This window comes from Balaenoptera acutorostrata, chromosome 21 (genome assembly GCF_949987535.1).
Source record: "Balaenoptera acutorostrata chromosome 21, mBalAcu1.1, whole genome shotgun sequence".
Lineage (NCBI taxonomy): Eukaryota > Metazoa > Chordata > Mammalia > Artiodactyla > Balaenopteridae > Balaenoptera > Balaenoptera acutorostrata.
In genome coordinates, this window is record NC_080084.1 from 33,110,508 (window position 1) to 33,135,585 (window position 25,078).

General features: G+C 47.1%; 2 protein-coding genes across 10 annotated transcripts in view; one reads left to right on the forward strand and one right to left on the reverse strand.

Annotated features, from left to right (window-relative positions):
• The window catches only part of ANGPT2 (angiopoietin 2), a 55,298-nt gene extending 54,237 nt beyond the window's left edge, over positions 1-1,061 (reverse strand). For all 3 annotated transcript variants that reach the window (XM_007188961.3, XM_007188960.3, XM_007188962.2), the window contains exon 1: positions 447-1,061. In XM_007188961.3, the coding sequence (XP_007189023.1) occupies positions 447-734 (288 nt within the window). In that variant the 5' untranslated portion in view covers positions 735-1,061. The remainder of the gene's footprint in view (positions 1-446) is intronic.
• The window catches only part of MCPH1 (microcephalin 1), a 273,679-nt gene that overhangs the window by 159,292 nt on the left and 89,309 nt on the right, over positions 1-25,078 (forward strand). The window contains exon 11 of one of the 7 annotated variants that reach the window (XM_057537234.1): positions 7,554-7,577. The exons of the other annotated variants lie outside the window; for them this stretch is intronic. Within the exon in view, the coding sequence (XP_057393217.1) occupies positions 7,554-7,562 (9 nt within the window). The 3' untranslated portion in view covers positions 7,563-7,577. Of the gene's footprint in view, positions 1-7,553; positions 7,578-25,078 lie in introns of those variants that run through there. 7 annotated transcript variants of the gene reach the window in all.

The window sequence follows — 25,078 nt, forward strand, 5'->3', positions numbered from 1 at the left end:
AATTCAGGAAATTGGTAAAGCACTTCAGTCCATCCGTTATGGATCAGTAACTAAGGTGATTGTAACGTTTTTCCTGGCTCCGTCGCTGCTCTTGCGCGCAGCTCCCCTCCCGTGCCTGCAGCCGGTTCTATAACGTCCCTGGCAAAGGCTATCACCGCGTTGCAACCACTCGCACAAACAAAACAGGCTACACGCTGTGCAGAGAAGTGCACTTCCTCTGTGCGTGAAGATCCCTGACTTCAGGGGCTCCCCTCCATCGACCCTGGCACTCCCTCCCAGCAGTCCTTGTCACTTTTCACCCCCGACCACTGTACGCGGCGGGACAGACTGCAGCAAGTGGCAGCTCACGCAGAGGCGCCGGCCACCAGCTCTCTCCCGCTCTCATCGCCCCCCTGCCGCCCCGCCAGGCGCTCGGAGCCGTGCACGAGGGGCGGAGGCTCCCTTACCTTCATGAGCCACTGGGTGTTGTTCTCCATGATGTTCTCCAGCACCTGGAGCCGCTGCACGGAGTCGTCGTAGTCGAGCGGCGCGTCCCTCTGCACGGCGTTGGGCACGTAGGCGCTGGGGGGCGAGCGGCAGTTGTCCATCTCCGGCAGGAGGAACGTGTAGCTGCAGGAGCCGTGCCGAACGTGATACTGCCTCTTCCCGATGCTGTCCATGCTCTTGCGAAAGTTGCTATAGGCTGCGGCTAGGACCAGATCACAGCTCAGAGTAAAGAAAACAAGCTGCCACATTCTTTCTTTCTGTCGGTAATACACCACCAGCTCAGCAAACTGCAAGGCGCATGAGACTCCCGGGCGCTAAGCTGCCCTCTCAGACACGGGGCTCTGCGGCCATGGCTCAGGGTCCATCAGTGAAAGTCTCCTCTTCCCTCCTTTCCCAGCGGTGACCTTGATTTCTAAGGCTGTCTTCTCCCCGGTCCCGCAGTAAACTGTCAGATCGCAGGAGGAAGAGTAATCCTGCTCCCTCGTGAGGGCTGCATTCGCCTTACAGATCAGCCTCAATGCTCCTTTGTCTCTCTTCCCCCAGATCCTGCGGTGTCAGGATCCGAATCAATCACTTTCCTTTCCTCGTATGATAAGTTGATAACAGCAGCTAGACATGTGTAGCTGGCTGCCCCGCCCTCCCGGCTTGTCTGTTATCTTCCTGTAGGGGGGTCACTAGCCAGGCCACAGGAAAAATCTCTGCATGATGTGTACTGTCCAACCAGGACTGTATATGCTGCAGAAACCCTCTGGGAAAAGCCGATCAGTTACAGGACCCCTGGGTATTTCAGAGGCAGCACCCTAATTGAGTATTTCCTAGAGAGAGCTTGCCGGTCTCTTGTGTCTGAAACTGATTTCACAGGGCTAAGCTGGTAAAATATCTGGGGCAATAACTTTAAAGTACAATGAAAGTTCCTGTTTTTTCCTTTAGGAATAAAAATACTACAAATATGTCAGGACTTTGGTTTATTTTTGTTATTACAAACAAAGAGGAAGAAGTCTCGCTCTTGTAAACGCTTTGCCTTTTCATAGGGAAAATAGTTTTCGTTGGTATTACTTGATTTTTGAACCATTAGCCAACTATGCAAAACTTTCATCTTAAAACAGCTGGATAGGAACATCTCGCTTTATTAAATCGTGTTAGGAAAGTCAGTTTCTGAGCTCTGGCATTTCATCTTTTAAGCAAAATATCCACTTCAGTATTCAAAGTAAACTTAAAATATACTGGACCGATTCATGGCCCGCTAAATTATAGTCCATAGAGAAATCAGAATTTAAATAAGAGGAGGTTGAGAGAGGCATGCCTAAACTTCTCCTTCGTTAGGTCAGGATTTGCTCAAATCCCGTCATTTTGTAACACGTTATCCAGGATCAATTAAATCAGCCCCGCTCAGTGTTGGACTCAGGCAAATCACTTCTTTTTAGTTAAGCTATAAAGTCCTCATCTGTCAAGTGCAAGGGTTGCATTAACTCCCAGCATTTTTCTATTTCAATTCTGTGACCCCATAAACCCCCCAGGGCACTTCCTTCAATGGCTAGAAGGTAACGCTGCGGAGACTGACAGTGTGCTTACTCACCAGCCAGCTTGTGCAAGGAGGCAGCCGGAGGAGGGGGGGGGGGGGCGGCTTGGAGCCCTTGCGGTGGTCTCTTAATGCTTCAGTGCTCGAGGTTTCTCTCCAGGCAGTGGTAGCCTGTTCAGCACTGACCTGATGGACCTCGTCCATCCATAAAGCCAGGGTCAGTCTAATCATGCAAGATCAGATTTCAGGGGACTTTATGATTTTAATTCTTGGATGACTGAGATTTGTATAGTGAATTGTTTCAAGAGACCTAATTGTACCTTTAAAAACGTCCCTCCTACGCACGGCCTGGCTCCGAGGTTACCTCCAGAGCAGGGGTTCTTGACCCAAGGTCCCCGGACAGAATTCCTGGGGTCCACGAACTTCGACAGGAAAAGACATCTTTATTTTTCACTGAAGTCTCACTGAAATATAGCCCTTCTTTTAGGTGTGAATAGGTCACAAACAACAGTGGTCAATAGCTATGGCTTTCTCACAAATAGGAATTGCAGATGTTTTTATTACGATATCTCAAGCTATTACGTGCACTCAGCACTACATTGTCATTTGATCTATCCCAAGATCCTGTTATTTAATCTCCAAATAAAACAGCCTGTGTCATTTTCTGAGAAGGGGTTTGTAGACTTCCCCAGACTCTCAAAGGGCTCAGTGGCTCAGGAAAGCTAGAACTTGATTCTGGCACATGGTTTCCACTAAAGGAACGAATTAAAGAAGATATACTCATTCAGACTGCTAAGTGTAGGCGAACGCATGTAGGATTTGAAGACGGGACCTGCGTTCGAACCCTGATTCACTGAGATCTGAAGCAAATGCTTAACTTCTCTAAGCCTCAGTGTCCCTACTTGTGAAATGAGATGATTCTTTCTCAGTAGCACCTTTAGAGTTATAATGATACGGAATAATGCATGTTACTTAGGAATATTACTTTCCTTTCTTTATCAGCACTTCCCATTAAATGAAAATTAGCTCTTGCACCATCAGATATTATAACTGCGTTATTCTCTGGCTGAACGTGAAGCAGAAACATGGGGTGCACCTTTTTTCTTCTAAGTTTCTTCCTCGTTTGAAAGCGCATATTATAAGGCATTAATAATGCATATGTGGTTTTAAAAATCATCCATCAGCCTCGCAGGCAAATGTGGTGGTTTAAAAAGAAGCCACAGGAAGAGCGTGTACCACAAATACTCCTTGTCTTCTGGGTACTGGGGAACATGACGGAGTGTCAGACATAGATAAGCAAATAGAGGGCGGGAGACCCCTTCACCAGCGGGATGTGGTGGGAGGATGGTGAGAACACCCAGCAGGAAGACAGCACTGCTTCCAAGGGCACTGGTCCTGCAGGCACTTGGCTTGGATGTTCCTTATCCGTCCTCTCAAGGTCACATGTGCAGTGAGCGGCTCTTTGTAGGTACCTAAATGGAAATTCTTACCCAGGAGTTGAGGGGAGGCTCTAGTTAGACCAGGGGTTGGCAAACATTCTCTGTAAAGGGTCAGATAGTAAATATTTCAGGTTTGCGGGCCACACGGGCTCTGTCACAACGACTCAAGTCTGCCGTCATAACGTAAAAGCAGCCGGAGACAATCCACAAACGATGGGAGGTGGCCGTGTTCCAACAAAGCTGTATTCGTGGACACTGAAATTTGAATTTATTATAATTTTGACATCATGAAATAGTCTCTGGATTTTTTTCAGCCTTTTAAAAATGCGAAAACCATTCTTAGCTTACTGGCCGCTCCAAAGGGACCACGGGCTGTAGTCAGCTGACCAGAGGGAGTCGTCAGGGGGTGTGACATGCTCGCAAGGCCACTCTTAAGGCACAGCCAGTGTAAACAGGGAACCTCCCATGTCTCGAGCACCGCCCGGCTTCTTCAAGAGTTGAGGGGTGTGAGACAGGCCAGGGAAAAGGGACGTAGGGAAGGGGCAGGAACGTTTGACCACAGAGACAGTGCCACTTCGAAGCTGGATCTAAACTGTAAGACGAGGCAGACGCACTAGGAGAACTGACCCCGGAGTACACATCCACCTGTGCAGGGCCAGCGCGGGCGGGGCCCCGAGCAGAAGCCGATGCCTTCCGTAGTCAGGGCTGGACACGGGGCCGAAGCGAGGCGTCACTGAGGAAGCATAGAGGAGATGCGCCGGTCCTCTGTGGCCGACGTGGGAGAGCCAGACGGGGGCAGAGCTGGGTGGGGGGCTCTGAGGGCAGACCGGCGGGAAGACCGCCCCCCCCTCGGTTACAGACCCGCCGCCCGTACTTGTTTGTTTCCTAAGCACCAGGCAACCGGCAGCTGCAGGCTACTTCCATCCAGGCCTAGGGACGGACGCTAAACACAGTCTTGACTGTGGTTCTCAGAGCTGTTCAGTTTCAAAGAGAATCTTGAGTTTCCTTCAGTGACTTGCTGACAGGACCGCTAAAGGCAGATGGGACTATAAAACGAGAAATATTATTACAGCCTTCCCAAAAGCTGCCTTCCTGCCCAACCGGTTTTTTTTTTTTTTTTTTTTTGTCCTAACAGTTCTGCCGAACAGCTGTGTGTGGTGCTATTTATTTTCTTAATAACGTTTGTTTTCTCCCCCATACTGTATGTCATCAGCTGAAGTTTCGGAGGCTCCCATTTAATCACCTTAGCACGGCCTCAAGTTCTCCTTTTACGCTTTGCCATCATGACGTAAATCTTCATTTGATGGTACCAGAAAGACCACGTGGCCCTCTTCCCTGAAAGAAAGAGGTCAGCCTCACTGAGAACTTTGACGAAGGCCCCTCCGCTTCAGTGTGCCCTGTTGAACAAAAGGCTTAACGTGTGGCGAAAGCCCAAGCATCTCCCGCTGGGCATGGCCCCAAAAGTGTAGGTCAGATGTCGACGTGGATCCACTTCTGTCTGGATCATGGCATCCGACTGACCCCAACCTTCCGGGGGCTCCAGGTCACCCGAGCCACCTGTGAGGCTCTCTCTGTGTAAGGGTGGCCCTGGAAGCCAGAAACCAGGATATGGTACCAGCTGTAAACCAGTGCAGAGTGGGGCAGCCCGCGAGGCGTGGAGCACCAAACAGGATCTGGGGAGGCCTGCATGACCTCTGCTCTTTCCAGGGGGCCGCTTTAATACTCAGTATCTACCGGAATGCATACACGGCCGGACAAAGGAAGGGATGGAAGTGGGCCGGCTGGCCTGGGGAGGCGGGGCTGAGGGGCTCCTGCCTTCTGAGGGGCCAGCGTAGAGGCAGCTGTCCCCGTCGGAAGCCCGTAGCTAATTGGAAAACACGGGGTCACCACTCAGACGTGCTCGGAGAGGCACACTGGCCTCCCGCATCTACTGACGCTCTGGGCCAGGGTCTTTCTCCATCGCATCTGGGCACGTCCCCGGACTCGGTCCCACACCTGCCCAGTCACCATCACGCCGCGCAGTGACCGCCGTCCTGTCGCCACTGGCCGCAGGCCTTGGAGACAGTGACTGGGGCCGGCTCTGGGGCCGGCACGGGTTTAAGTTCTGGAAAGTGCTGTGTTGATGTAGGAGGAGCTCTCAGTGCCGAAATACCCCACGAAGTGAGGCTGGGGCGCTCTTGGGTTTTGGCCGTTTTCAGGCAGTGGGGCTACTTGGGGCTCCAGGCCCCTGGCAGGCTGGGGCTGGAGGGGCTGCAGAGGCTTCTCACTCATCTGCCTCCCTGTTCCGGCCTCTTTAAAATTGGCTAAATTAGATCAACATGTTTACAACTTAGTGTGCAGTGCACGGGGAAACCATTAGGAAGTTCACTGGACATAAAATTGTTGCTAAAGAAGAAGTTATTCTTACTACTTTTTTTTTTTTTTCCGAATTGTGGGCAGCAACTAATGAGAGCTGAAGAAGCAGCCAGAATGGGCAAAAAGGAAAGAAAGGCAAAGGAGGGAGGGAGGGAGGAAGAGGGGAAGGGAAAAGGAAAAGGAAAAAATGAGTATTTCAGCTTCCGAAAGCAGGCTCCCTCTGTGGTGATTCACAGAAGAGCTCTCTTTCCACTACATTTTGATGTTTGTCAAACTGAACCTGAAGAACCGTAGGTGGCGTCTGGAGCCGTTTTGCAGAAGCTTTGGTGCGGCCTCTCCCCAGAGCTACTGACCGTGTGGAACCGATATTAAACCCTGAGTCTGGCGGGCTGCGAAGGATAATCCCCAGCCGTGGGATCTGAAAACAGTACCAAAGAGGAAGCCCCTTAAAGTTACCGTAAAAAACAGCAAAAAGAGTAAAAGCGTAAATATCAACACGCACACGTGTAGCCGTGGAAAGTAAACCTTGCCCCGACGATGGACGTGGAAACCACGGCTCCGTGAGGCACGACGACAAGGATTCCGTCAGACTCGCTTGTGCCTTGCTTTTACATTCATGCATTTCAAGGAGAATTGAAAGCAACGGGCTTCTTCATCCCGCTTTTACCACGGCAAAGGTCAGCCTTCTTCGGAGACTCTGGCTGTCGCCTCTGTGCTGCACAAACACACACCCCGGAGACAGAACCCATTTCACTGCCAGACCTTTGGTGGCCTTTGGTCACCTGAGCTGGGGCAGCCCGTCACAGGCGGGGCCGCCACGTGCCCGCTTCAGTATCCTGGACCCGCGGCATCTGTGAGCGGGGATGGTCCGCTCAGAAGTGCACACGGCAATGCAGGCTTAGAGTCAGATTGAACTCCTCACTGAGGACGGAATCTCTGGAAATCCAGCCTCCTGTCTGACTGCATTAGTTGTGCTTTATATATCCACTCTTGCCACCTTTCTGATTTTCTGGCGTTGACAATTTTTTTCTTTCTTTGCCTCTTTAATTTCATCTGTTGTAGCAGGCTACAAGAGTGCGATATACCTTTGAGAATACATAGTTTCTGAAATGAAGCATGATGCCTAGTTTAGCACAGTTCCCTGTGCTGGTTGCAATTAAACATACACAGCCTTTGCCATAAAATAGCTGGCCCGTGCTATTTAGAGGAAAATTGTCATCCACTTAGAATAGGGCATCGGCTCCGTAGAATTCACCTTGACAGGAGGTGAGGAAATGTATATTTTGTTAAAATAAGTGTCTGCCTGCCAGAGGAGGAGAAAAAGCCTTTGCCAGATGTGTTTTCAGGCAATTTCCTTTCCTGGGAAACAGCCATTTCCCCTGCATGACCCTCGTGTTTTCATTCTCGGAGCAGACAGAGTAAGTGCCGGGCAGTAAAGGGCAGAGGCCTAGATACCATCGCCTTATCTGGGACAATTATCTTCCTTCTCGCAGCTGCGTAACTTCTGTTTGACAGGGAACCATAGGAATCTACGTGTCAGGGGTTAGTATTGATGGAAGAATCAGAGTTAATATGGAGAAAAATCTTTATTTGTCATTCTTATTTAGGTTATTGGCTGTCATTCTTATTTAGGTTAGTTTAATTAAAAAGGTACCAAATACTCATTCATTCTAACTTATCTGAGTGTTTATTGCGACATTATGTCTGAAAGACATTTAGAGAAGACAGTTTTGTTTTGTTTTCTTTTTTTAAAGGAAACCTAAAAGATTCCTGAACCTTTTACAGTTTGTGCGGCCATGAACCAGCGCAGCACCTGCTCAAGAAAGTTTGTTTTGTAAAGCCACATTGTATACAATACGTAACCTTAAGGACTTTGACAAGCCATAAAGCTTTTTATTTGCTAGAAACTTGGGAAATATCCAAGTTACTATTTTTTTTTAAGATTTCATCATGAATTCCCTGAATTTTTAGGAATATTTTAGTTTTTATAATTCTCCTGTTAACATGAAGTTATCGCAAACGCCATTTGATTTTTAAATATTTTCATCCAATATTTTTGTGGAATATTTTATCTTTCCATCAAAAAAATGCCTAAAAGGTCAAGATACAAGTCATAACTCTAAAAAGGCAGTGGATGAAATTCTAAAACAATAGATGAGTGCATTAGCCTGATAATATTTTTGCCAGTAATTCTGTGTCCTGTTTTCTGCCCGTACACAGAAAAAAAATGCTAAACATTCCCTTTCAGTGGATTGATGTCAGTGATTACTGTTTTGCCCATGACCAACGAAAAGTCAATAATATCTTTCCTTTGACTAACACTATTGTGTTAGTCATCAGAGATTTTGAGGTGGGCCTATGAGTTACAATTTTATATTAAATGTTCCTAAATTCATTTCAGCAAAGTTGTAGAGAATTCAAATCCTGCTGCTTGTGAAAAATGAGTCTAGTCTCTTTGTCATAACCATTCTACTAAAGAACTATCCAAATTCCTCTCAGAGTGAATTTTCTCTTGAAAGTGGCCTAATGCCATCTAGATTAATCTTTGTGTAATCTAAATTTATAAAAATTTTATCTTAATTATTGAGAAACCTTTTAAAATAAGAGAGATAAAAATGTCATGTGTGTTATTTCCATTAAGATATATTATCTCTCTTGGTTATAGGTTAACATAAATAAAATTGCTTATGTCAAAGAAGTAAAAAAAAGTAAGAGCACATGACCCCCTTTTGGTATTCCTGTCTGTCTAACTGACTTGATATAAAAGATCTTCCTGTGGGAAATTAGGCTTGATTATGGAGTTATTTGTACTAAAAGTCATTTTTGAAGAATTATAAGAAATAGTTATGCATAAAAGGAAGTGATGTTTGCATTCAAGTGTATAAAAATACTCCCCGCCATTCTTGTTCCTCCGTGAATCTAATTATGGTATCTACTGGATGATTTAAGTCTTTCCTAATAATCTCATATGTATATGCTCTACTTTTTCTCTTAACCCCTATCTCAAGCAATCTCTTTGGTACTCCTTTAATAATGAACTGTACTTCCGAAAGTGTTTCATTTTAAGGAAAGGGTCTAAATTCAAAGAAAGACTGATACAAAAGAAAAAATGAAAGGAAGTAAGCTGTACAAAGCCTGTGAAGAGAGGACATTTATAGCAGGATTAAGATACCTAGTTCCTGGCATCTGTTTCCCTCAAGAAAAAAAATTTCAACAATAGTTTTTGAAAGCCCTAAAACTATTCTAGTAGAATATTTACAGAAAAAAAATATATATATATTATTTACCTTTCCCCAAAATCCTGATGTATCTTTCAGTGAGCTTTTTAATTTATAGGTCAAAAAGTCTTGCTTGACTACAATAAAAATTAACAAAAAGCTGCTAGAGATGATACCTACAAAATACACATCAAATCTGCTTGTACTACTCACCTGCTCCCTCTGCTGGCCTCATAACAGGTAACAGGCAAAATTGTCCATGTTGTTATTAAAGTCATTAATACAAATGATAGGCAATTTAGGACATAAATCAGTAGCAACTAATACACAGCCCAGAATGCTTTCATTATAATTTTAGTGCAAAAGAAGACCACACCAGACGTTAAACACCTACTGTCACACCCCTGCATGCACACACACACACACACACACACACACACACAGTGAAAAATACTTTTAAGCATTTGTTTAGCACACACAGAGCCAGAAGCTGTTTCTCTATCATCTGGTGATCAGATTGCTGCCCAAATGAGTGAAGCCATACCATTCCAACAGTAGAAAAAGTAGAGGTCTGTGCTGTCCATCTCTGTAAAGGATGAGTTTAGAGACCTGACCCTGTTCTTAGCAAGTTGGTAGAGTCTTAATGAGGTAGATCTACTTCCCAACACGCAGGGACAGTGCCGTGACACCTCCGTGGTGATCCTGGGTGGTATTGGGCAAGAGTGCCCCATGGGGAAGGCTCCTGGATGGAGTGAACAGCCAGAAATACTTTCAGTGGTTGTCTAGACCTAAATGCCTCACTTATTTAAAAAGAGCCTTCGCGTCCCTCCCTCAAAATAAAGAGACTAGAAGTGAAGGAAATTACATTCCAGGCAGTGGAAAGCTAGTGCAGTAATAGGAGACCATGGAACGGATGGGAAATTAACTCTGTAATTCAGCAAAGAGCCAGGGAAGGCAGGAACCCTGGAGACCCCACTGGAACTAGCTCCGAAGCGTCCGCTTAGGCATTTGGACTTTCCCCCGAGGGAGCAGACTAGCCTGCTATTGAGAGGCCCCTGGAGAGCCGTGCAGAGTGAGGTTGGAGGGAGACCTGGGGAGAAGCTACGCGGTGACTCAGGTGCCTGAACTAGAACATCAACCCAGGGCCAAGGGTGTGTGAGAGGGAGAGTCAGCGGGACCAGGTTGATTGGCCGTGCAGTTTCCAGTGATGGGGTTGGTTTGGTATTGGGGTTGATTCTTCCACTTAACTAAAAATTCTGGGTAAATAATTTCAAAATCACTTTAACAGCATCAATGTAATGATAAGATGATAAGAAGACATCAGGCTTAAATTTGAGTGGAGGCAGGAACCAAGTGCATCAAGTGGGATGTTAAACAGCTGGCCAACCCGGGCCTCAGTGGGTGGGGGGCGGAGCCAGAGGCCAGGGCCCTGCATGGTGGAGAGTCTGAGAGACTTCCTTCCATGAACGTGGGACCCCAGAGGACTCCACCCGCAGCACCCGGGGAAGCAGGAGTAAACCTGTCCACCCCACCTCTGCAAAGAATGCAAGAAAACAGAACAGAGGCGGACCTGATGTTAAATAGAATGGGGCTGAGGAGGGGGGACCGCCCCTGGGGATTGTAGCCATGAGCTCACCCTTTTAGTTTTACAGTAAAAATTAGGTGGTCGGAAAGAACCTGCAGCCCTGGAGCATTTTTCTAAAGTGGTCCCCAGCTGGTGCTGTTAACTCCTCCCCGTCTCCCAGTTCCATGGCAAATGTGAATCCTTTCTAAAAGAATGCACCTTCACCATAGGTCTCAAATTCTTACAGATAATCTCCCAAGGAAAATGAGCAACTCGTAGACAGACTAAATGAGCGTACAGGAAAACGTATCGCTAGCAAGTGTCAGCAGAAAGAATAGCAAAAAGAGACTGGCAAGAGCTTCGTGATTGGAAGCTGTCGGCCACATTTTATAAAATAAGGATCCTTACTGTATTTGTCTCTTAGGGCTGCCGTAAAGACAGTCATCCCTTGGTATCCACGGGAGAATGGTCCCAGGACCCGCTGCAGACACCACAATCTGTGTACGCTCCAGTCCCTTATATAAAACAACATAGTATTTGAACATAACCTGCACGCATCCTCCCATATACTTTCAGTCACCTCTAGATTCCTTATATTACCAAATACAGTGTAAATGCTACATAAACAGTTCCCAGTACACAACAAATTCAAGTCTTGCTTTTTGGAACTTTCTTGAATTTTTATTGCCCGAATATTTTTAACTCCCAGCTGGTTGAATCTGTGGATGCAGAGCCTGTGGATATGGTGGGCAGACTATTCCACAAGCTGGGAGGCCTAAAGCAACAGAAATGTATTATCTCACAGTACTGGAAGCTGGAAGTCTGAAATGAGGGCGTTGGCAGGGCCATGCTCCCTCTGAAGTCTGTCAGGGGAGTCTTTCCTTGCCCTGCCTGGCTTCTGGTGGTCTGCTGGCAATCTTCGGCATTCCTTAGCTTTCAGCTGCACCTTTCCATTCTCTGCCTTCATCGCCACATGAGGTCCTCCTGTGCATGTGTCTGTGTGTCCTTACGTGTCCCTCTTCCTGTAAAGACACCAGTCAGGTTGGGCTAGGGCCCCACCCTATGCCATTATGACCTCACCTTAACTAGTTACATCTGCATCAGTTCTGTTTCCAAACAAGGTCACATTCTGAGGTGCTGGAAGTTAGGACTTATATCTTTTGGAGGGTCCCAATTCAACCCATAACACCATGCTTAAAGATATAAAATTAAATTTTGTAAATACCTAAAAGAGGCAGAAAACTAAAGTAGAAAAAATCTTGTAGATTTTAAAAGAAACTTAAAGAAAAAAATACCATAATTGAAATTTAAAATTCAAAGATCGTGTTTAACAGAACATTAGACACATATGAAGAGAGACTCACTGAGCTAAAAGATAAATCAAAAGAAGTCTCCTGAGAACAGCAGAATCACAAGGAGATGGGGACTAGGAAGGAAGGGGAGGGACCTGAAGGATGGAGTGAGAAGGTCTAACCAAACTCCAGGAGGACGACAGAGAGAGATCAGGGCAGACGGTATGTGAAGAGACAGTGGCTAAACATTGTCCCTAAATGATGAAAGACACCAAGCTACAGATTCATCAATTCCAGTGACTGACCAACAGGATAATAACAAGCCTGGATAAAGGAGTAAGAGATGGGTGATGCTGGCAGCTGGCTGCCTGGTGACACATGAGAGCTCAGGCAGGGAGGTGACGGATACACCTTTGTACAACCCCAGTTTTAATTGGTTGTGTAACACCCAGGTGGAGTTTTGCTGTTGAACACGTAGGTCTGAAGCCCAAGAGAGTGATCTGGGCTGGAAGCAGCAAGACCTATTTTCATGATCAATATTAGTGCCAGTTTCGTTAAATAATCTTAACTAATATTAAGTAGTATATGAAAATAATGAAAAAGAACAGCTTTGTAAATTGCATAAATCTTCACAGTCTAGGTTTTTCTAGATAAAATTAAATAGCTAAGTAGCCTCCCTCCACCTTGACCCTTGGAGTTTCAGTGGTGCCAGTTCTGTGGATTCTGGCATATTGTGCTATTCTCTAGATTTCTGCTCTGGAAGAGATAGATAATGATAGTAAATAAAGAAAACCCAGTCTGGTCAGTAAAAAGGTACTTTATAGTGTCATTGAGATGTTGCAAGTGACTGAAATAAAACTCTGCAAGATATAATTAGTAGCATGTAAGTTTTTGTAAATCTGTCATTGCTTTGAGAGTCTTTGTTTTGGTTGAACTGTGTCCCCCAAAAATTCATTGATTGAAGTTCTAACTCCCGGTATCTCTGAATCTGGCCTTATTTGGAAATAGGGTCATTGGAAATGTAATTAGATAAAATGAGGTCATACCGGAGCAGGATAGGCCCTGATCTAATATGATTGGTGTCCTTATGAAAAGGGGAAATTTGGGGACAGACATATCCACGGGGAGAACACCATGTGAAGATGAAGACAGAAATCAGGGTGATGCTTCTGCCCACCAAGAACCACCAAAGGTTGCCGGCCACCACCAGAAGCCGGGAGAGAGACTGGGACAGATTCTCCCTCACGGCCTTCAGAGGGAACCAGCCCTGCAGACACCTTGATCTTGGATTTCCAGTCTCTAGAACTGTTACAGAATAAGTTTTGGTTGTTTAAGCCACTCAGTTTGTGGTACTTAGTTACACCTGCCCTAGCTCCCAAAAAATATTACCAGAAAGGGAATTAAAATCTGTTGCTGCCTTGCAGCCTTCACCAAAAACTGCATTTGGTGGTTTTGCTTGCTATTTAACGGGGGGAGAAAATCCAGGCAGCCCAGATATTTTAATGTGGTGGTAACCATGCAAAGCTTCATTTTGCAACAGTAAAACAATTTCTTAGAAATCCTAAGGCTCTTTAATTGCATCCGCCCTTATGTAAGGCTGTGCTCCTTCCTGGAGGCCCCGTGCCATTTCCTAGAGGAATCCTCCCTCGGGTCTGCAGGAAGAATGTTGGATGCCACCCTTAGGAAGGCCCCTTATCTGTCCACACTGGTGGTACAGTGAGGCTCCTTGACCATGGCTCATTACCCCCACTGACCGTGAACTCATTGAAGCCCAAGGCCACGCCTCCTTCAATTGCTGCTGCTGTTTCAACATGGCATCTGTGCATTCACCCCAGCCACACCTGCTCAAAGACAACGGCCTATAAAGATGAGATCTGAGCCACGCCCCCATCCTGCAGATTCTCTATCTCTGCTGCCTGTTATGACAGGCCTCCTTCCCCACCGAGCCGAGGGTCCTGCCAGCGGATCCCACTCTGGACGAGGTGCAGGATTCTCCCCTCCGTCCCAGCCGTCCTGCTCTCCTGTTGTAGTGGAGGCGGCCTGGACGCTGGGAGGTTGGTGCCAGTCCTTGGCTAAGTCTTTTCTAAGTAGTTGGATGCCTTTCCCTCAGACCATCTGCGGTGCTTGCGCCATGGCCGCCTTATTGGCGGCCTTCTGTTCTTTAAACTGAGGTCCTGCTGGAGTTTTTTCGTGGGACCTCTGTCCTATCACCTCATTTTCTCTGGAGCCTGTTGCATATGAATGAAGCCTCTAAAAATGCAGGTAAACACCTCCACATTGAATTAAATTATCACACGCACAGCACCTGATACAGAGTAAATTTGCCCCAAATAAGCATATTCACAGATTCTGAATGCACAGAGCATGACTGAGTGTCTAATAAACATACTAGAGCTAACATCGAAAAGAAAGTGTTGTCCTTCAGGATAACTTTTAAGACTCTATGTGCTTACCTTGCTGCCCCTGTTCAAAACATTTCTATTGGGCTTCCCTGGTGGCATAGTGGTTAAGAATCCGCCTGCCAATGCCGGAGACACGGGTTCGAGCCCAGGTCTGGGAAGATCCCACATGCCGCAGAGCAACTAAGCCCGTGCGCCACAACTACTGAGCCTGCGCTCTGGAGCCCGCAAGCCACAAATACTGGAGCCCGCGAGCCACAACTACTGAAGCCCGTGCACCTAGAACCCACGCTCCCCAACAAGAGAAGCCACCGCAATGAGAAGCCCACACACCGCAACAAAGAGTAGCCCCCGCTTGCTGCAACTAGAGAAAGCCCACGCGCAGCAACGAAGACCCAAAGCGGCCAAAAATAAATAAAATAAATAAATTTATTTTTTTTAAAAAAGCATTTCTATTTTTTTATTTGAATTTTATTTTATTTTTATACAGCAGGTTCTTATTAGTTATCTATTTTATACATATTAGTGTATACATGTCACTCCCAATCTCCCAATTCATCCCACCACCACCCCCACTTTTCCCCCTTGGTGTCCATATGTTTCAAAATATTTCTAGAGCTTCTTTTCAACAGCCGCTATAAAATTGCAGTTTAGTAGGTGACTAAACACAATAATATTATTATAATCCTATCAGTTTTCAATGTTTTTCCTTTTATTCAATTCAACAAATACGAAAGACTGTGCTAGTTGTTAAAAAAAAATAACAACACACAAATTAAGGAATTCTCGATTCTCTTATAGTCTAGAAAGAGCTTAGGATGACTCTCGTGAATTTTCTTTGCAGGATCTAAGTGATCCAGAGCCTAATTAGTCCAGAATCTATGTCTTCCACCTGCTGTCAAAGTAGCTCTACAAACAAGCCAAACCAGCCCAAGATTGGGTGTCACCAAGGTCTCCTTTGCGTGAGAACCCTCCCATGAGACGCAGAATATCTCCTATTTCTGAATTGGAGATGAGGGTTTTCCTGCCGTGTTGGGGAGACCCTCACTCACCCTCTGGGTACATCAGAAGTGGCCTCTCCTTTCACCAACAGCTAAAGATACCACCCTGGCATTGCTTCCCAGACGCTCGACTGTCCTGATAAACTTTTGGGCCAGGATCTTGGAGAAGAATAAGTTTGAGCCACTCTGAAGGCTCATGGGAGAGGGAAAAGGGTGGAAATTCTTTCCCAAAGTGGTATTTCTAGGAAAACACTCAGCCAGGACCTGCAGCTGTTCGCTATCCAATATCAGTTCTAAACAACATTTGAGTTGGCAAAAGAAAAGTGAGAAAACAATAAGGCTTGAAGCGTAAAACTTTGGGAAACCCCTTTCTATAATGTGCTTGTTTAGGGCTTAAAATATTACTGTTTTCAGAACATAAGATCTATTTTCCAACTTTTCTAGGCCTTTTTTTTGTTTGTTTTTTAGAATATTATTAAGTGGTTTAACGATTAAAAGAGAAAAATACTTCTTGATCATTTTATAAACACAATCTAAATCTCACTATTTAATTGGAGTTTTTCCCCTTCTTTTCCAGAATAGACTAGTTCATTACTACCAAAATGCCAATATAGGTGGGAGAAAATAGAAAGAATAGAATTAATGTAATTCAGTCAGGAACCAAAACTGTGCATGCAAGATGTATACTTTGGGCATCTGCAATCCAGGGATGCTAACAATTTCAAAAGCTCTGTCATCCACAGAGAGGAGAGTTCAGGGTAAACACACCCATCTGAAAGGTTCTCAGTGACAAACTTGGGCTCATTTCAGGGCCTGAGGAGATGTGTGGCTTCTCAGGGGAAGCCGGGAAGATGAACAGAAAAGACAGATGACGCCTCGTATGGTTCAAATTCTAATTCTAGCTCGTTTGAGATGGGTTAGGTGTTGGGAGTAGAGTTTGTCTTCTCTGGCCCATAGACTTGATTATTCCTGGAGCTACTTCACAGGGCCAAGTCCATGGGTTTTAAGCAGAAATGGCCCAGAAATCCTAGCAGAGGGCCAGCCCTCCAAGAACCAGCATGGGAGTTGGGTGACGGGTCTGGGATGTTTCACACCAAGACAGAATTCCAAGACTCTAGTGGACCGGGGATGCCTCAGTCACTAGGACCTGCCCCAGATGGAGCTGCCTCCAAGGGTAGAAGGACCTCTTTCGTTTCCTCCAGACCCTTGTCCGCCTCAGTCTTACCCACCTGCAGCCCCTGCCCTCTGGCTCTGTTCCATGGGAATGAGCGGCAAAGTGATCTGGAGAATTCAGTGCCGTTGATAACATGGGGCGCCGTGTCTGGTCCGTCAGTTAGAGCCCTTCCTCAGCCCATTCCCCATCTAATTATCAGAGAAAGATGGCCTTCACGAATGCAACATCTTGGATCATCCCCTTGAGACGTGACAGCAGTCAGCCTGCCCATGGGTCTGATTTTAGGTGTTGAAACCCCTCTGTCCTAACGTTGGCAGTAAGTAAAATATTCCTCTTGGGTTTCTTTATGAAAAGAGCTGTGCATATAATTAACAGGTAGATTTTGGACACTTTCTATATACTTTTGTTGTTCCTGTGAGTGTGAAATTCACCCCTTAATTCAGCACTCACTGCCAAGTGGTTTGCCTATTATCCTGACTGAGAAAATAAGATAATGAGATGGTTTTAGCAAGATAAGACAAATGAGCAAAGGGTGCCCGACAGCGCTTTATGTCCCCAAAGCACACGTCACCAGCAGTTACAGAAAGGGTTCTTAGTTATAAGTGAGGGAAACCGATGCTTTCTGCTTTACGTAAAAATGGAATTTTTTGAAAACACACTGGGTAGTTGTAAAAATAATCACAACAGTAATGAGGCCGTGTAGCTGAAGTCACAGACAGCTCCCACCCAGACTGGCCCGGGGAGGTGTCACTTCCCCGCTACCCAAGCAGGGGCCACAGACGTGCAGCCAGCCCCAACCAGCACCACCAGCTCCGAGCTGGGTCCTTCTGCCCCTGCCAAGAGCCTCGCCCCATGCCTGCTTCTTTGGGTCACTGGCATCAGATTCCAGCCCCGAGGTGGGTGGGTCGACTTGGCTCAGGCTGGCTGGGTGCCTGGACCCTAGCAGCCAAGCGAGCAGCTGGGCAAGTGAGAATCTGGCATCTTCAGACTCCACGGTGGGCAGGCGGCCCTACGTCCCACCGAGACTCATGAGATGGGGGCCGTCCCAGCAAACGAGGGTGCTCAGATACCAGCCAACCACAGAAAAGGGTCCCCTGTCCTACTGAAATGACGCGATGCCCGCCAATACTTCACTTTGTTGGTCGCGCGATAATTCAAACGCGAACTGGTATCAAGTGCTAGCACTTTCGTGTTTCAGCTTATGGCCCCTTATCACATTAAACCGAAAGAATCTCAGAGCTGGAGAGAGACTGAGAAAGAGCCCTCGTTTACAGATAGAAAACAAAGATGCAGGAAGGCAAAGTGACTTCCCCAGAGGGCGTGACGCTACCCAGTGTGTCACAACTGCACGTGTGATACTTTTGTACGTTGAGTGTAAGTATAGTTATTCCCTCACTGTCCATAGCTGCATTACTGTCATTAGTTTTTAAGGCGGGGATACAGTTGCTGATAGTACTTACTTGCTGTCCTGAAATCTAATGCCCCTGTACTGTTTGTAACCACGGGACCAAGAAGGGCAATTGAACAGAACACATGAATAGAACCCAAAAGAGCACAATTTAGGGGTAAAAGCAATCACTCCCTGTCGTTCCCTTGGTTTTCTCTTTGATCATTAGCGTGTAACACACATCAGGATCCCGTGTGAAAACACAGCAACGTGTTCTAACAGTTCTTACGAGACATTCTTACAGGAAAGGAAGGTTTAGGGAGAAAACACCCTCACTGTGTGTGGTTGAATGTTTAGTACCTGGCCGGCATTGGCTCCGATCCGACTCCCACTGGCCTTGGGCAGCCTCCAGCGCTGGGCTCCGTGATTGCCGGGATGGGGTCTGAGCGGGAGGGAGGGGGTCCTGTGCGGACACCTCCGCCATCACATCCAGTGTCAGCATGCCGAGAAGCATACGTGGCCGCTGTGGTTTTTTTGAGTATGTAAAGCACTTGCAGTGATGCCTTGTATGTAACAAAGTCCTCCATAGATGCTGTTACTGGTTGTTTCTCAGCCACTTTACTTCCGTGATCTCTCTCTCTCAATCCTCACAATAACTCTTCCAGGCCCCGTTTAACAGCTGAGGAAACTGAAGCTTAGCGAAGTTCAGTGACCTTGCAGAGCTAAGTTCAGACCCAAGTCTGACTCCAAAGCAAATAACCAGTCTGTGTGTGTATTTACTCACTCACCCGCCGATGCGCAGAGTGGGATTAATCACAGTCTTGACTTCATTGCTCCGTGCATGGCCTTCCTTTATCTGTGGATTTTAGGATTCTTGGTTTGTTTTTAGTAATGCAGTGAATACTGTGAACTCACGCTAGACACAGGAACCGCAGCTCTGACGCCCGCCTCTGTCCCCGTGCTGCCCAGGCCCTGCTTTCTCCCCATCCAGGGACCCCATGGTCGGGGTCCCTGTCACCCGGGCCCTGCCGCCTTCTACTTCTCTACTTCTTTCCCATCACAACACTGTGTTTCCAGGAAGTCATGGCCCACCCGTCTCCCGGCCTTGGCTCCTCTACTGCTCTTTCTTCTAGAGCCTTTGTCCACATGAGGTCATTCTCTGCTTCCAAGGCCGTCCCACCCCTCAAGGCTCTACTTCTTTCCCACGAAATCTTCTCCAGGGGCACAGTCCTTGGGGAGAACTCGCCCTCTCCTCTGAAGGGCTGCGCTCACGGGCACAGCCAGGCATTTGGGCCCACATGGTCTGGTTGTGTAGTTCAACTAAAACTCCTCGGGGAAAATGCTACTTTCGCCTCTGCACACCCCACCCTGCCTAGCACAGTGCCGGCTGATGATTGGGCCCCCCCGGGGCTCTGGTTGAGCAGGATTCAAGGAGAAAGGGTTGAGGCCGAGAACAGCTGCCAGAGTGTCCCATGGCAGATTTTCCTTGGGTGCTAACAGGTACACACAAACACGCACGCATGTGTACTGAACGTGGAGCGTGCACCCGCAGGGCACTGGTTCTAGAGCGATAAACAAAACATACAAAATCCCTGCCATCCTGGGGCGCTGTGTTAACACTAGAGCAGCGGAACAGATAAACGAATAGAAATACATACACAAAGTGAGTGGCATGGACATATATACACTACCAAATGTAAAATAGATAGCTAGTGGGAAGCAGCTGCATAGCACAGGGAGATCAGCTCGGTGCTTTGTGACCACCTAGAGGGGTGGAATAGGGAGGATGGGAGGGAGACGCAAGAGGGAGGGGATATGGGAATATATGTACACATATAGCTGATTCGCTTTGTTATACAGCAGAAACTAACACACCATTGTAAAGCAATTATACTCCAATAAAGATGTTTAAAAAAAAAAAAAAACACACACACACATACATATATGATGTTCAGAACGGTAAATCCTTACAATAAAAAGAAGCCAGTGAGAGGAATAGAAAATGATGGAGGTAGGTGCCGATTTGTAGCGTGTGATCACCGGTATCTCAGGTGAGACCCCTGCATGAAGGACGGGCTTGAGGCACTTGGCGGGTTCCGGAAAAGGACCTGCGAGGAGGAGGCGGAGCAGGAAGCCGGCTGGGGGATGCTAGGAATGGGTGACAAAGGAAGAAGTGAGGCCGTCTGGACGCAGTGGTCCTTCCTACATCGTAGAAATAGAGTCTGCTGAGGCCGGCTCCTCTGTGGAAGAGGCCCCTAGGCCAACCTGACCCCAGAGGCCCATGCGTACAGCATCAGTGTCTCCAGGTCCTGTTTCCTCTAGGTGGCTGTCGGGTTGGTTGGTTTGCTTGTTTTTAGCATCGTCTTCTTTGGCACTTTGTATGTACCTTCTGTTCTAAATTTTGAGTTTTTACCACCTTGACGTGGGTGCACTTTGTTTTGGTGGCTCTCGCGGTTCATTGTATAAACTTGTTTCTACTGTGAAGTTCTCACCAGCCTAATGGATACATTGGTTTTCCTCAAGACTTGCTCTCCATACACTGCCTCTGATCACCTTCAAACCCTCCTGGGCTTCCTGCCGCGGTCACTTCTCGGAAACTCTTGCCAATTCCCAGGCTTGTCTGCGATTGAAACCCTCAGATCTGCATGTTGGATTTGTCGTTAAAATTACAAATTAAATTCAGAATCAATACACACTTTAAAAATAATACTACGCATTTAGAACCTCTGGTAGGAAGGAACTCTCAAGTTCATCTGCGATGTGAATTCCTCCTCTTCCTAAATGTTTGTATTCCTATCACAATCCAGGGTTTAGTGAACCATAAAAAGTTGGAAGTTAGTGCAAACAAAGTCACCCACAAAAGTATTTCAACTGATTTAAAAGGAGACATAGCAGATGGAGATTGTTGTTAAAAGAACTCTTACGGCCTAATGCTTTTTTATTTTAATCTCTACTTATCCCAGGCCTTTTTGTCTGCATGTACTGATACATCCAAATCTACCATAAACTTACTGCTAGGACACAGTTCCTTCTAGCCGGTTATAACTGGGGGAGGAAATTTTTTTAAAGGTTGTCTTACAAAGCATTTCTCAGTGTTGGCTACAGCTTCACTTAGTCTTTTCCAACATTTGACAATACCCGAAGCAGTTTGTAGTGACTTTACAATAAAATGGTCCTGTCCTGCTTGCATTTTCCAAATACACTCATATTCTGACAAGAAGTGGCTACTTTGGGCAGCCCCTGAAGGCAAACACGGTTCTCCCGCTCAGCAGGTTGGGTCAAACTGTGTCCCCCAGTTACACAGTTACCCCACTTTTGATTAACAAATAGGGATCAGAAGACAATCTCAGAAGTGCCTAAGAGTCTGAAAGCCCAACTAAAATATAGAAAGGTTCTTGTGGAGTCTAATTGGCAAATTTGATTAATGGGTCCCAAGAATTAGTAGATAGCCCCCCATCACCCCACCCCACTTCCAGCATTTTTGACAGCACAGGAGAGTGATATTTTATGGACATGAACGACCCTCCAGCGGTTCAGTTTTGAGGACTGGGAGTGAAACTGTATTTTCTAGCATGTCCAAACTAGTACACAATGTCTCTATGGCAAATGAATGACTTCTCAGCCATGCACAGAGGGGTCTTTGCCCTGCCTGGGACTCCACGGGGAAGGAGGCCTGGGTTTAACCACACAGACGCCGGGCAAACACAGTGTGCATGACGTGGCGGGCTGTGCCCACCCCCGGGCAGCGTGGCCTGCGGTCGCCCCGCCGGTTTCCTGTTTAAATGAGGCCCTTTGGGTGAGCGCTTCGGGAAGTCGAATCTGACTGTGGTCCCCCCAGCCGGAGGTGCGTCCTCACGCGGACGCTCTCCCCTCCGACTTGGGGCCTTACGGGGCCTCCGTCCACCCACGTTTGCACCTCATGTTACTTCCAGTAAATAAGACATGTAATCACGGTATCTTAGCCCTCAAGTCCTGGAAGCTTTCCCTTCCCCTCCACCTCAAGGTTGCCTCTCTCAGTGTTACAATATGAGAGAACACTCTCGGTTGTTTTTTTTTTTTTCTTTTATTGAAATTTATTTGTGGCCTTAGGTGTCGCTTTCACCCCCATCATTCTGCGTGGATTCTCCTGCACACTTACACGTCCCTCTTCTGTACTGCCCGTAAAAAGAGAGGGGAATTACAGTTCACTGCTGTTTTCTCCTCTTTATAAAATGAAGCCTGCTGGCTGAGAACCTCAGTCTGTATTTCATCCTTTATGACCGATTATGCCAGGGGAGTTGCAGGGCAAATTAAAAAAAAAAACAAAGGTACCTCCAGTTTCTGAGCAAAGTTACTGAGCGTCTGCTCCGTGCCGGTCCTAGGGTTTAGAAGTACGCACACACTTTGTTTTGTGTTCTGGGAGAGAACACAGAACTAAGGTGAACAGAAAGAGAAGTTCAGGGTAGAGATGGGAAACCATGAGCCCCCCAGTATGGGCCTAGGGACAGAGATAAATCTGGAGAAGGAAGATGCGGGCCGTTCATGTCTGTGGGCAGCAGGGCCTTGGAAAAGCCATGGGCACAAAGCAGTGAGCTCGTCTGGCAGTGCTGTTTAGGGTGGGCTGAGGGATGAGAGGTTTGGAAACATGCCTTCCGAGTCCCATAACTGGCTCTGCCTACCGTGGCGCACCTCCTTGGTCCCACAGCCTCCCGTGAGCCGGGCATCCTGGCTGGAAGCCCCTTGTGGTGACCCCCATCTGAAGGAGATACTCCCAGAGTGAGGGAACCGGGGCCTGCACACCCAGCGCTCTTCATCAGCCAGGAGCCAGGACACCTGTGCAGCTCCCACTGGTTTGGGTTGTGGGTGACACGTGTGGATGGGGTGTGAGCAGGCCTGAACAGCTCTGGTGGTCTGAGCTATGGAGACCAGAAGTCTGTACTATGGCCCTTTCTTTTATGAAACAATCTGAAAGGAAAAATGACTCACTGGAGTCTGGCAGATGTAGGGCCCTCCGAGCTGACTTCTACCTCGGCCACGTGGGATTTCAGCTGGATGTCCTCCGACTTTGCTATCCCAAGATCTCCTTCTGGTTTAGATTTTGGTGGTTGATTCAGCTCGTGATTTCTTTTCTCCCAGCCTTATCGAGGTTTGACTTCCATGCAGTGCGATTCACCACTTCCAGGGCCTCGTCGATGACTTCTGGCAGCTGCACGGTTGTGTGAGCGCCACTACACCCGAGATCCAGAATGTTATTTGTTTCCCATCTAGTGATTGATGGACTTCTGAGTCGTTTCCAGTTTTTGATTGTTAGGAATCTGATTACAACTTTTGGCATACATTTGTGTGTGGTTGCGTATCACTTGGTAATTTTTCAGGAGGATAGCAGTCTTGGGACTTGGGTGGTTCACTGTGGTCTTAAACATCCCCCGGTGATAAGGCTGAACTCAGGGCTTCTCTGTAAGAATGCATTTTTACTGGCAAGGGAGCTTTGGTAAATGAGAAAGAAGGCGAATGCTTGTGGAGCTCCTGTCTGGAGAACCCAGACAGAGGGCTGTGAGCTAGCCATCCCCAGAAGCATACGGCGGGGATGCTTCGCTCTGTCGCCCGAGCTGATGGCGTAACTTGCGCCGAGCGTGAGCTCTGAGCAGGTGAGCGTCCTCTGACCGACGTGAGTCGAGCCCACTTGACAAAGGCCTTCCAGGGACAGGGGTGCACAGAGTTCAGGCTCCCTGCCGTCTGCGTTATCTCTGAGCCATTCTGTCTCAAGCTCCCCAAAGTCTGGCCGTTTTGGGAAACAGAGGTGAAGGAAGAATCTCCACTTTGCTGAGGGAGGCTATGCGGGGACAGGGCAAGGGGCATGTCCATGGCAGTGAGGGGGCTGCCGACCAGCTCAGGGCCGGTCCTGAGCAGACTGGCCTCCACCGGCGGAGGCACGGGGGCCCCTCACCTTCACCTCCACGGGGAGGCGGCTGTGTCGGCAGCTCCCAGGCCGACCTTGTGCTTGGGAACCACGAGGACGTTTGGGCCGAGCACGAAGCTGTCAGTCTATAAAGGGCAGCAACCTTTACTGGAGCAAGAACTGAATTCACTTAAACTTAAAAAAAAAAAAAAAAAGAAAAAGAAAGAAAGGGAAAAAAAAAAAACGGTTTTGAAAAGGAGAACTCTGAAAAGAAAGTTGCATTCATGAGAATGTCCCTGGGAACACAGGCCTTGCGGTTGGAAGGAGGAGTTGAGCAGCTCCCTGTGGGTAGGAGGACACCCGTCCCAAGGGAGGGTTCCATCGTTTGCGGGGTGGAATGGGTCAGCGTGGGCCAGCACCGGATTGCTTAGGACAGTAGAAACACCCTGAGCCCTGCCCTCTCACTGTCCCCCAGATAGACGCTGAGCAGAATCATTCGTTGGTCCACATGCTTGAGACATTCCTGGTTATTGGCCTTCCCAGGACACTGTGAGCCTTGGCCAGGCCTTGGGCTCATGGTTTCTATCTCTGCCCATCTCCCCCAGCTGTTTGCGGCCCAGAGTCATGCCTTGCACCGCCTGCTAGCACCATACTGGGAGGGCAGGAATCCCAGTTCTAGTGGAAGGGACTCCAGTGGGAGACTTCGCATAGTTTGTAATCGGCTGTTAGTTATAGGACATCAGAAAAAATGATCAAAAGGGTAAAGGGACAGAAATTGCAACGTTGAAAGAATGAAAGGGCAATCACTGAAAGCAGACTTTTGCTTTTCCAAGCAGATTTTTCTTAAATAATCAATGTGTGAAAATTGGAGTATGAAAGTCATCAAACTACCTAGATAAATTTACAAGAATTTTCCCCAGACATCTGTCTTCCTGCCGGTCTCAGGAGGGCAGGTTCGTTCTATAGCGACTGACATTAGAGAAATGTTAGTGACACAGAGGTATAGTTAATGATGTTTTTTCACTTATTAAGGATTTCTTTTTTTTTTTTATTTTTCTTTTTTTTCCTTCTTGAATCACTGACACCTCAGTTTATAGGAATCTTTTTCCATGTAAATTGAGGCTGGGATAGTGAGTGAGGAACACTTATATGCTATACTTCCTCTCTTTCCTCATATTTTATTACTAAGGATATTGACATGAAAACAGGATCTTAGTATCCAGTGAGCTCACCTACTGCTGGTTTCCCACCAGACATTCCAGGCTTTGTGACATCAGTGTGTATTGCTCTGGATGTCATTTGAAGAGCAGGCATCTGGAAATGATGAAATCCTGAACAACAAAGTTTTGTTTTCAGGAAGACAAGT